The sequence below is a fragment of the Mizuhopecten yessoensis genome, unplaced genomic scaffold (genome assembly GCF_002113885.1).
Source record: "Mizuhopecten yessoensis strain PY_sf001 unplaced genomic scaffold, ASM211388v2 scaffold11165, whole genome shotgun sequence".
Taxonomy (NCBI): domain Eukaryota; kingdom Metazoa; phylum Mollusca; class Bivalvia; order Pectinida; family Pectinidae; genus Mizuhopecten; species Mizuhopecten yessoensis.
In genome coordinates, this window is record NW_018408912.1 from 836,914 (window position 1) to 850,536 (window position 13,623).

Below are 13,623 nucleotides of genomic sequence, written 5' to 3' on the forward strand. Positions count from 1 at the left end.
CATCATAGGATCAAACTAATAAGTAGTCTTCTCGTCTCATCCAAAATGTGGTGCACATTGAGCCTTCTTTTTTGTCATGACCTATTCCAAGGGTACAGTAAGCGAAGGTAAGCGTAATCCCCGGAGTATCGAAGATAATAAATAATAGATAGAAGTAGTGTAACAGTGTCATTTTTGACAATGTATTGTTCATATTATTTAGTTGTTTTTATCAATACTTAATAAGTGCAACTTATATACGAGCACTTGTCATATTTATATATATATATGACAGTGATCTATTTTTTAGTTTAGATGTCCACCTGTTCGACTGGGGTCAGGGGTTAATGTAATTTTAAAACTCTTTGTTGCGGCCAGTTAGTGGTCAGTGCGTGGCTGCACCTCGGAGGTCTTGTCGACAGAGACAACAGCTCACAGCAGACATCTTTGCCTCCTTTGACCTCCAATTGGCTGGAAAAGGCTAGATTTTTACTGGATGTGGCATCAAGTGATGCATTTCGGAACATGCCGGATATGGCCTGTGATGCATATTTACAAATTTTAAAATCTTGACAAAGTATAGTTAGTTGCATATATAGACTTCTAACTCGAGCATTCTATTGCTGAAATACAACTTTTTTCATATATTTTTTAAAGTATACTGTGATTATACACTTAGGGTTGTATATAGTGTTTTAATATTCTTTGTAATACTACTTGTTACCTTTTTTTAGGAGACGTGGAAATCTTCTTTGTAAGGAAGGGAGAAGTGGTTAGAGTTGTTGTAATCTTAAATGGTATAATATTTTTTTTGCGCGGTATATTTTTTGTCATGCTTATATTTATATATATATATGACAGTGATCTATTTTTGGATGCTGTGTACAGCATTCATAGTGGTCCTTGCCAAGCCTGGGCAAATCAAAACCAAACAACATACTTTCTTCTTCCGCGGAAGTTCTTTTAATATTGTGTTAATTATTTCATGGTATGATTAATGCTATAAAATGAATAAATACATATGAAAACGATCAATAAATCAAAGAAAAAATATTCAAGTTTTACGAAAAGGCGAGTTTTTTAAGTGAGAATCATGAACTATATCAATCTATACCAAATAAATTTTTCATAAAAAAAAGAAGAAGATCTTTAGATAATGTGTTCATTTTTTCATGATATGATCAATGCTATGATATGGTAAAATATATCTGTATAAGACAAAAAAATCACAGAAAATATGTAAAGATCATTAACAGTGGCATTTTTAATCAGTGAAAGTTCCGAACTATATTTGGTTCAAATTACTACGCCTCGTATTCCAATACTCTAAAGTGTGTGTGTAAGAGTTTCCTCCCCTTGTCCATCATTGCGTAGTTTCATGCTCGCGACTTGTTGAATGACTGTTTGATGACTGTCCTTGATAAAGTAAGCTTCGTGTTTTCTTTGTCTCCAAGTGAAAGAGAATGTTGACTTATACTAAAGTAACCAGAAACTGAATAATTATTTTTGTATAATGATAATAACAAATTGTAATAATAATATCATAATTTTTATTAGCTCACCCGCCCGAAGGGCAGCTGAGCTTATGCCATGGTGCGGCGTCCATCTTCCGTCCGTCCGTCCGGCATCCGGCGTCTGTCCGGCGTCCGTCAACTTTCCTTTAAACGACTTCTTCTAAAGAACCAGAAGGTATAGAGTCATGATATTTGGCTAGTAGCTTCCTTATATGGAGCCCGACAAAGTTTGAGAAAAAAACAGTAGTTGACCTACTTTCAAGGTCACAGGGGTCAAATATGTAAAAACCTTCAATCAACTTCTTCTGAAATACCAAAAGGTGTAGAGGCATGACAATTGGTAGGTAGCTTACATGGAATAAGCCGAACAAAGTTTGCGAATAAAAATGGCCTTGACCTACTATCAAGGTCACAGGGGGTGAAATATGTCAAAATTTTCAAACAACTTATCATCTGAAATACAGAAAAGCCTAGAGATATGAGAATTACCTGGTAGCTTCCTTGGTAAAAGCCAAACAAAGTTTGCGAATAAAAATGACCTTGACCTACTTTAAAGGTCATAGAGGTCAAATATCTCAAAACTTTCAAACGACTTCTTCTGAAATACTGAAATGCCTAGTGACATTGTATTTAACTGGTGGCTTCCTTGGAATTAGCCAAACAAAGTTTGCGAATAAACATGACCTTGACCGACTTTCAAGGTCACAGGGGTCAAATGTGTTAAAATCTATAAACAACTTTTTTCCCAATAACGAACAGACATAGGGTGAAGATATATGGCCAATAGCATGCTGGGATAAAGGGGTACCAAGTTTGTTCATATGAATGACCTTGACCTACTTTCAAGGTCACAGGGGTCAAATATGTAAAACAAAACTTCAAACAACTACTTCTGAAATACCGAATGGTTTAGAGACATGACAATTGGTACGTAGCTTCCATGGAATAAGCCGAACAAAGTTTGCGAATAAAAATGGCCTTGACCTACTGTCAAGGTCACAGGGGACAAATATGTCAAAACTTTCAAACGACTTCTTCTGAAATACCCAAACGCCTTGTGACATCATTTTTGGCTGGTGGCTTCCTTGGAATTAGCCAAACAAAGTTTGCGAATAAAAATGATGTTGACCGACCTTTAATGTCACAGGTGTCAAATGTGTTAAAATCTTCTTAAACTTTTCCTCAATAACCAACAGACATAGGGTGATGATATTTGGCCAGCAGCATGCTGGGATAAAGAGGTACCAAGTTTGTTCGTATGAATGACTTTGACCGACTAAAATATTTTGTAATATCAAATTGATATATTTTTCCTTGAATTACAATGTAAACTTTGGTTTAGAAGTAGTTAAATGCTAGAAGTGTTTTTTAAGCAACTGTTATTTTATTTTGTTACCAATAAAACCTACTCACCTAAATTTTCTGTAACTCTAAACCTTTTTTTTAGCTCACCTGCCCGTCGGGCAGGTGAGCTTATGTCATGGTGAGTCGTCTGGCGTCCGGCGTCCGTCGTCCGTCCTCGTCCGTCAACTTTTCCTTTAAACAACTTCTTCTGAAGAATGAACAGGCTTAGAGTCATGATATTTGGCTGAAAGCTTTGTTGGTAGGAGCCCGACGAAGTTTAAGAACTAAAATGACCTTGACCTACTTTCAAGGTCACAGGAGTCAAATATGTCAAAAACTTCAAACGACTTCTTCTGAAGAATTAAAAGGTATAGAATCTTCATATTTGGCTGATTGCTTCCTGGGATGAAGCCTAACAAAGTTCAAGAATAAAAAATGACCTTGACCTACTTTCAAGGTCACAGTGGTCAAATGTGTCAAACACTTCAAACGACTTCTTCTGAGGAACTGAAAGGCATAGAATCTTTATATTTGGCTGGTGGCTTCCTGGGATAGAGCCCAACAAAGTTTGAGAATGAAAATGACCTTGACCTTCTTTCAATGTCACAGGGGTCAAATGTGTCAAACACTTCAAACAACTTCTTCTGAAGAACTGAAAGGTATAGAATCTTTATATTTGGCTGGTGGCTTCCTGGGAAAGAGCCCGACAAAGTTTGAATACGAAAATGACCTTGACTTACTTTCAAGGTCACTGGAGTCAGATATGTCTAATTCTTAAAACGACTTCTTCTGAAGACCTAAAAGTTATAGAACCTAAATATTTGGCTGTTGACTTCCTGGGAAAGAAAGAGCCCAACAAAGTTTGAGAATGAAAATGACCTTGACTTACTTTTAAGGTCACATGAGGCAGATATGTCAAACACTTCAAACGACTTCTTCTGAAGAACTGGAAGGTATAGAACCTTAATATTTGGCTTGTAGCTTCCTGGGAAAGAGCCCAACAAAGTTTGAGAATGAAAATGACCTTGATCTACTTTCAAGGTCACAGGAGTCAGATATGTCTAATGCTTAGAACAACTTCTTCTGAAGAACTGGAAGGTATAGAACCTTAATATTTGGCTGGTTATTTCCAGGGAAAGAGCCAAACAAAGTTTGCGAATGAAAATGACATTGACTTACTTTCAAGTTCACAGCATTCAAATATGTCAAACGGTTCAAACTACTTCTGATGAAGAATTAAAAGGCATACATTTATAATATTTGGCTGGTGACTTCCTGGGATAGAGCTCACCAAAGTTCTTAAGTACTAAAAGAAATGGATTCAATAGATTTGGCTGGTAGCTTTTTGGAATAGAGCTAACCAATTTGAGTAGGAAAATGACATTGACCTACTTACAAGGTCGCAGGAAAAATATGTCAAGCAACTTATGAAGAAGAATAAAAAAGCATAGAATCTTATAATAATATTTTGCTGATAATTTCAACAGATGGAGCCAACAAAGTTTGCGATGGAAATATTTTTAGTGCAATATAATATTTAATGAGAATATTTTGCTATGATTGCTTAAATATTCAGGTGAGCGATTCAGGCCCTCTTGGGCCTCTTGTTTATATATAGGTATTATCATTTTTGTTTGATATGATATGGTTATTATAGAATAAAAGAGGCTAAAAGGGACGAATTAAGGGATGGGCTATTATGACCCTTACTCAACAACATGTTCTTTATTATTTACTGCCGTTCTTTACTGATATACCACTTCCTTTATTCAATTATTTGAATCCTTCATACACAGCATCCCTGAGTGCTCTCGGCACTTTGATTAGTTCAGATGTACACCTGTCCAACTGGGGTCAGGGGTTAATGTATTTTTAAAACTCTTTGTAGTGGCCAGTTAGTGGTCAGTGCGCGGCTGCACAGTGAGTAGCGCTTGTGTTAAATTTTATTCACACCTGTACAAGTTTTCAGCCTGTGTGGACGGAATTCTAAACTTGCATTGTTTTGATCTTTTTGGCTACAGACCACAATAATTGCGAGTACATTATATTTTCTATGGTTTTCATATATGACTATATTATCGGTAATGTACATTTATATGTACATGTAAAACACATTCAGTAAATTAACTGAATGTTTCAATTAATTCAAATTTGAATTTTCCCGCCATTTTGTTCCAAGTCTTTGTACAGTTTGGTAACGATGATTTTGATCGACCAGTTTGTAGTTGCTGTTATAAATGTCTTCATTTGACCCCAAAGTCCACATACGCTGTACATGTTGTCTCCCTTGGACCAAGACCCTCTTCCCTTTGAAGAGGTAGGTCGTATTTTGTGATCCTGTTTATTTGATATTTCTAACTGATGTGATAGATTTGTAAGTGTAATTGTAAATTACATCAGTCGCTGGTAATTCATATACATATCTGTTGTAGTTACAGATGTAGGTTTTGTATAACTTCCTATCACAAGTGTTACGCACATGTGTATTGTATCTCAGATGATTGCGACTGTGTTGTTCAGTCTTTTGATTTAGTAATAATTATATAGCGAAGCGTAAAGTTATCAAGTGCGTGAATCTGTTACATAAGCGCAAGTTAGCCTGTTCTATTATGTAAATTTCTAGGGTAGGAAAGGTTAACATTTATTGTTATTAATTGCTGTTTTAAGGTCTTCTGACTGGGGAATAAATGATATTGAAATGAAAGAAGGTGTTGATCATTGTTGGACAAGAACGAACCTTTAAGCCACGACCGGCTACAGTAGACTTACATTGCACTCTTAATTAAAGGTACATGTAAAATACAGTGTAACGATGAAATATTATTGTTACGGTGAACTAGAGTTACTGTTATGGTGAACAACAGTTTATTGTTTTATTGTGCAATCTGTTAAAAAATGGACATTATATGCATTCAATTTTTTCTAATTCTTTCTTTTATTGCATTTAGAAGCATGAATCACCTGGAATCTCAGAGACGTGTTTTGATTAGGGCTTACCGCTTTTGATTATACAATAGCAGAAATGTCCATAGTGCCAGTAGTTGATGCGTTAAAATTGTGAATATGGTTAACACATTTAAACGTATTGAGGGATGTAAACATCTCTTAGCATTTGAAAGAAAAGCATCTTTATAATATGCAGCATTGAAAATATTAGTGCTAAAACAAAATCCCTGTTTCAGAACTGTTATCTGAGTATCATTTCACCTAGAAACCCTGAAGCTTAAAAGGATGCCTACTGATGGGTAGAGGAGGAATTCTACTCAAGACCTCCAGAGGACAAAGTGACTCACCTGTTGTGTGAAAAACACTTCTTAACTGTAATTAGAGAGTTAGAAACGGAAAACTTCATAGATTGATTATAGTTTGGTTGAGGGGATTTTCTACTGTTTGAGGAACCCACACGTTTTGGTGTTGTTGAGTGAAGGTCATATTTAGCTATTTTGGTGTTGTGGAGTGAAGGTCATATTGAGCTATTTTGGTGTGGTGGAGTGAAGGTCATATTTAGTTATTTTGGTGTTGTGGAGTGAAGGTCATATTTAGCTATTTTGGTGTTGTGGAGTGAAGGTCATATTTAGCTATTTTGGTGTTGTGGAGTGAAGGTCATATTTAGCTATTTTGGTGTTGTGGAGTGAAGGTCATATTTAGCTATTTTGGTGTTGTGGAGTGAAGGTCATATTTAGCTATTTTGGTGTTGTGGAGTGAAGGTCATATTTAGCTATTTTGGTGTTGTGGAGTGAAGGTCATATTTAGCTATTTTGGTGTTGTGGAGTGAAGGTCATATTTAGCTATTTTGGTGTTGTGGAGTGAAGGTCATATTTAGCTATTTTGGTGTTGTGGAGTGAAGGTCATATTTAGCTATTTTGGTGTTGTGGAGTGAAGGTCATATTTAGCTATTTTGTTGTTGTTGAGTGAAGGTCATATTTAGCTATTTTGTTCAGGTGGGACAATGATATTCATTCTGCCACATTAAGTCACATTACAAAAAGGGTTGTGGGGTCATGGACGTACTGGCTTACATTTCTATATAATTTCTTTATCTTTACAGGATTTTAACAAGTACAGAGAACTGTAAGTATATCCCACTTTGTCTTCTCTATAAATGATTGTGATCAGTCACTAGCAGTTTTGCATTCGAAGTGATGGCTGTTTTTAAGTACCTTTATTTGTATACCATTCCTTCTAAAAATAAAATTTCAGTTGTGCTTAGTTTTATAGTTTTATATTACAGGACTTGTTTGTGAAAAATTGAATAAGGATATAGGAGATATGTCAGTCTCATGTCTTTATTTTACAAGGCATATTCCTGTTGTAACCAATTTCCAATATTTGTATTCTATGCCTTTAATATTTGAAATGGAATAAAGTGGAATGTAGTTCAGATGATCGCTATATGTGGAGTAATGAGAAGAAAGTTACGTGTTATAAGTTACTGGTGGTATTTACTTGGGAAACAAGTACAGTTGGTGTCCTGTTATATGTTACAGACATGAGGAGCTAGCACAACTCGAGTCCGAGCTTTACAAGACAGGTCCTGTATGTCCCTGGTACAAAGATGATCCACGAACTGCACGCTCAAAACAAGATATATGTGACACATTGTTGAGGATGACAAGTGATCTTGACAAGTTGGATGTCTCCGTTAACAAACAATCGGGTACAATAACTGTCTCTATTATAGTCTCTTTATTGATAGATTGTAGAATGCCCTTGTAATTTGCATGTGAAGGGATCTAGATTTATGTAATAACATTGAACATTGTTGAGTTTGTTATAATTATGTTTAAATGTAGTTTTACTTTAACTTTAGGTATATAATGTTGGTTAAATAATATCATTATGAAATACTTTATATGTACAATGTTCATGGCTTTGCTGTTGATATACTTCTTTGGAGTTTGCCAACAAACCTTGCAGTGATGAAATTATTTTTAAGTAAAAGGTTCTAGCTAGAGAAAGCTTGGGAAATACATATAACTAAATTAACACAAGGGAAAAGATTCTTTTCATCAAATTTTCCAAATTTGTCATCATTCTGTTTTCTCAGATAATCCATTCGGCTTGGAAAGTGCAGTGCAAGGTGTAAGTATGGTTGTATTTTACCAAAGCAGAAATTCTCAGATATTCTGGCATTTGTAGTTTTTTGTGTTTCGATAATAACTGGTGTTAGTATGCAACCCCCACTCCTACCAACAAAGAATTTGTTTGTGTAGGATATAACTCATCCATCTGCCCATATCTACATCATGTAGGGGAAATCATTCTGATTTCCTGAAGATTTTTTCACAAAACTTTATAGATGTGTTTCATAACTAGATAATCAAAAGGTCGGTAACTCAAAGGTCAAGGTCATGGTAAGGGATCAAAGGTCAAAAGCTTGTCTGTATTAACTACCCTGACTGTCCAGACTGTAACTTCTGATCAACATTATTGCATATTTTTTTTTAAATATTTTACAGAATATCTTGATAAGACAGTATGCCACATAATACTCACAGGTCCATAGCCCAATCAAAAGGTCAAGGCAGTGGAAAAGGTTCAGTAACCGTAACATGGATCAGCAAACATTTTGTTCATTGGAAATTTTGCTTTCTTGATGCTTAATCCACTGGAAGACTTATGCTCTCTTATAATAATTAGTTATTGTCAACCAGTGATGTTGGATCGTTTCCCTTCACTAACTTATTTCTATTTCTAAGTTTGAAGATCCGATAAATGTTTTCAAAAGATATTTTACTGATTAATTACATGTACATTTAGAATCCTATAAATGCTTTACAGAAATTTCTCTTTGTGTTTTAGCTTAAGTTGCACTCGAAGTCTAAAATGATACCAAATACAACAGGAAAACTGCAGCATTCCAATCCTTTAACCAGTAACGCTACTGATCCTATGAAACGAAACACAGAGGGTCCAAAACTGATTCATGCAGCAGATGAGAATTATAGGCGAGCTGAAGACACTGATATCCCCATACCCAGGAGTGAATCGACAGTAAAACAGCCCGACAAGAAGACGCAGCGAGATTTTTTAAAGAAAATGTTGTGCAAATCATTGAAAAAACATTTAGAAGTTTACATAGTTTCAAAAAGTTGGTTAGAAAAACATCAGACTTTCTTAAATAAGAGGGAAGGAGATGGCATTAATCCGGGCCCGGTAGACAATTCTTCCATCATGGAAACTGGTGATAATTTGAGTTCAAATTTGTTGGAGAGATATGATTTTGTTGCTCTTAATGAATCTGGATGGTCAAGGATTGTGAAGTGGTACGGGCTCAAAGAAGGACAAAAGCCAATCAAACGCAAGGTCATATCTGAAGGACTGCTGTCTGGAGCTCTTAGTGTAGAGATCTATCCAATGAAAGTTGTTCTTGCATGTGCTGGTCAAAGGTCATGTCCGCATTATAGTAAATCAGATTCACTTGGATTCTTGAAGCAGGAATTTCACAGAATTTTCAAGATTTTTGATAACAAAAATTTGCAAATGAAAATCAAAGTAGGAGGTACCAGTACGAACTTTTGGATAAACCTATTCAGTGAGTCCGATACCTGCTCACTAAAGGATGCTGGGATAACCCAGGGAACCGAAATACACTGTGATGTTGAATGAACTGAACAAGAAAATTTTCCTTCTACTGTTAGGAGGCATGTCTTAGTACTAATACATTTTTAGCTGGTGTCTACCTGGAATGGAGCCCGATATAGTTTGCAAACAGAAATGGCCTTGACATTATTTTCATGGTCACGGGTGAAATATATCAAAATTTTCAAACAACTTTTCCTGAAGAACCAAAAGGCCTAGAGTCATTTTTTTGGCTGGTAGTATCCTTGAAGGGAGTCTGTCAAAGTTTGCAAATGAAAATGACCTTAATCTACTTTCACGGTCACAGGGGTCAGATACTCTGTCAAAAACTTTAAATGATTTGATCTGAAGAACATAAACGCCTAGGGTGATAACATTAAGCCAGTAGCATGCAGAGGGGAAGGGCTATCAGGTTTGTTGAAGTGAACTTGAATGATTTTAATCCACTTTAAGGGTCGCGGGGTCAAATGTGTCAAAACCTTTAAATGACTTCCGACTAACCAAAAGTCAGAGAGAGATGATATTTTGCAAGTACTTGTATTGTGCTAAAATGAAAGGCTATCAGTTTGTTCAAATGAATGGCCTACCCAGATATTCAAGGTCACAGGGGTAAAATGTACCTGTGTTTGGGTGGTTGGGTTGCACAGTGGATAACACACCAGCCTTTCGCCATGGACGTGAAAAGTTATGGGTTCACCTGCCCGACCACATGGGTTTTCTCCGGGTACTCTGGTTTCCTCCCACATTAAGATTCCTGCTTGCTAGCATCTGGGTCAACAAGAGTGATTAATATAAGTTGTAATACCAGTAACTTGTTCTAAAATTGTTGTAAAATAACACAAGTCAGAGGGTGATGATATTTGGTCAGTAGCATTCAAGAGTGATGTACTTTCAATTTTGTTCAAATAATTGGCCTACCCCGATGTTCAAGGTCAAAAGGGTCAAATGTGATAAAATCTTTAAACAACTTCTCAATAACAAAAAGGTCACAGGGTGATGATATTTGGTCAGTAGCTTGCTGGTATTAAGGACTACGAAGTCAGACTTTCAAGGTCACTGGGGTCAAACCTTGTAACAGGTTCTCTTGAATAACTAAGGGTCATAGGTAAAGATAATTAGACTGTAGCTTTATTTAGTCCATTTAGATATATTTGACTTTGGTCCACTTTTAAGGTTAAAAGTGTGAGATTAATAGCAAATGAGTGATGTTGGCCCATTTGGTAAGGTTACACCTGTACAAAATGTTTCAGTGTTTTTATTTTGATTACAAATATTTGGTGAGGTTACACCTGTACAAAATGTTTCAGTGTTTTTATTTTGATTATAAATATTTGGTGAGGTTACACCTGTACAAAATGTTCCAGTGTTTTATTTTGATTATTAATATTTGGTGAGGTTACACCTGTACAAAATGTTTCAGTGTTTTTATTTTGATTATAAATATTTGGTGAGGTTACACCTGTACAAAATATTTCGGTGTTTTTATTTTGATTATAAATATTTGGTGAGGTTACACCTGTACAAAATGTTTCAGTGTTTTTATTTGATTATAAATATTTGGTGAGGTTACACCTGTACAAAATGTTTCAGTGTTTTTATTTTGATTACAAATATTTGGTGAGGTTACACCTGTACGTTTTTATTTTGATGATAAATTTTTGGTGAGGTTACACCTGTACGTTTTTATTTTGATGATAAATATTTGGTGAGGTTACACCTGTACGTTCTTATTTTGATTACAAATATTTGGTGAGGTTACACCTGTACAAAATGTTTTATTTTGATTATAAATAATTGGTGAGGTTACACCGGTACGTTTTTAATTTGCACTTCTTCATTTACTGTATACCTTGTAATTTTTGCAAGTGTTACATTTGCGCTTTTTGCAGAATAATTCAACTGTGAATTAAACAAGGCATTATGGTAAGATCTAGTTTGAAAATTAAAAAAATATAGAAATAAAACAGTTTGCTGCAATGAAAATTATCCTGATTAATTCAAAGGTTCCTGTCAGCTTAAAATTGCATTCTGTTCAAGCTATAATCACAGTTTACTGTTGAAATTTTGATACAGACATACATTAAAATTTCATAATTTCAAAATGCCACTGTGCTATTTCAACATATTAAAAATATCACAAGATAACTCGAGGAAGAAGAGCACATTAAAAAGTTTAAATGCTTAATTGTTAAGATAACACAGACCAAGTCTGTGAATTCAACACAAAAATAAACCTGCACAAATTAAAAAGCTGGATACAGTAATGCAGTTATTAATTAGAAAATGCTGGGTGGGTATTGGTGTCTTACATACATGTGTTTCTGCAATGAAATGACACAAACATCTCAAGATAATGAATTAATTTAATGAAAATAAATGTAGTCTAAAAAGTCAAAGGTACAATTAAATAAATAAATTCAACCAAAACTTGTGGTGGAGATAATTTACTTAAAACTTATATTATGTTTACAAACAACCTACTCTAATATATATTAAAATGAACTGTTAAGTTATAATAAACAGTAAACTGTCAGAGAACGCCTTGGGAACTGATATACATGTATCAAAAACAATAAGGTGTATATGCTGATGTAAATTCTCTTCACATTTAAAAACATGCTTTTTTTTTAAGTAGAAAAATACAAATCTTTGCTAAAATTGTACATTTGCAAAAGCATAAAATTGTGAAAGCATAAAAATAATTACATAATAATATTTCATAATACAATTCAAATTGAAAATATCCTACTTTTAAGGAATGGGCTTGAGGTTTTGGTTCCCCAGACTGGATCTATTACCTGTTGTAAAGTAGAGGAGAAGGAACTTGTTCTATCTGGAAACCTGTTTTATCATATTGACACAAAATGTACAGGCACTTTTAATAGCAATATTCCAACCATAATTTGCAAAAAAACAATCTAAAGCCATATCTGCTCTTTTAATATTGTTTACACTCTTGCCTCTTTATTGATACATATAAATAGGTTGTGATGAAAGCACAAAGCTGTCGAAGGAGTTAGTCTTCACACCCAGGTGATCCCTCTCCCTTAAAGTTCAAATTGAGTTAATCGACGGGCATTTTGGTTTTCAAACTAACACTGTCAGATAGAGGACCTACAACACTGTCAGATAGAGGACCTACTTACTCCCTGGTCAAAAAAATATAGTGGATTTTTATATGGAGTAAATGAAGTAGAGTAATGTTAAAGACAACAATATTGCATGTAATGTTTCATATGTACCGTGGAAAAACAACATGTTAATATTTTATATGTACAGTAGATTAATACCATAAAACAAGAGGCCCATTGGCCTTAACGGTCACCTGATATATTTATACAGAGAGTTGATTTTTGTTTTTAACATGAACAGAAATATTATTCAAAGTGACAAAAAACAATAAAACCACCTTATTCAATATCTAGCATGCAGATTTAAGACTGAAAAGTATTTGAAACTAGCACCTCTGATTCTAAACAAGGAAAATGAAGAAATTTTATTTTAGCACACAGACTCCATTGGGCCCCACCCTACAGCCCTTGGGGGTAGGGATGGCTCAAAATTTACAAAGTATCAAACTGTCAACTTAGGGTTATAATTCCAATCAAGTTATCAACATGTAATATTCAAAGTATCATTTGCCATTATAAACCATAACAAATTTTGCCCCCCCCCCCCTTCCCCAGGGGGAAACGTGAGACCCCAGGGTCATGAAATTCACAATTTTGGTAAAGCACCTTAAGACCCTTCCATCTATGAAGAGTATTTGATTCTACCATATCTGGGTCTTGAGAAGAAGATTTTTGAAATTTCAGTCAATTCAACCCTTTTTGGCCCCACCCATCAGCCCCTGGGGGTCAGTCAGGGCTCATAGGTGCATACTATCAAACTGCTACCTAATACTGATAATGCTAACCCAAATTGAATTACTTCCAATGGAAATTAAACAAATGTTGGTCCAAAATGTGATTTCCCTATATAAACTATAGTAAAGTTTACCCCCTCCCCAGGGGGAAACGTGAGACCCCAGGGTCATGAAATTCACAATTTTGGTAAAGCACCTTAAGACCCTTCCATCTATGAAGAGTATTTGATTCTACCATATCTGGGTCTTGAGAAGAAGATTTTTGAAATTTCAGTCAGTTCAACCCTTTTTGGCCCCACCCATCAGCCCCGGGGGGTCAGTCTGGGCTGATATATGTAT

General features: G+C 35.2%; 1 protein-coding gene across 5 annotated transcripts in view; it reads left to right on the forward strand.

Annotated features, from left to right (window-relative positions):
- Positions 1-10,177, forward strand: part of LOC110467201 (ubiquitin carboxyl-terminal hydrolase 15-like) — a 28,684-nt gene extending 18,507 nt beyond the window's left edge. For all 5 annotated transcript variants that reach the window (XM_021524191.1, XM_021524189.1, XM_021524192.1 and 2 more), the window contains 2 exons: positions 7,885-7,919; positions 8,640-10,177. In XM_021524191.1, coding sequence (XP_021379866.1) covers positions 7,885-7,919; positions 8,640-9,446 — 842 coding nt within the window. In that variant the 3' untranslated portion in view covers positions 9,447-10,177. The remainder of the gene's footprint in view (positions 1-7,884; positions 7,920-8,639) is intronic.
- The last annotated feature ends 3,446 nt before the right edge of the window (positions 10,178-13,623 follow it).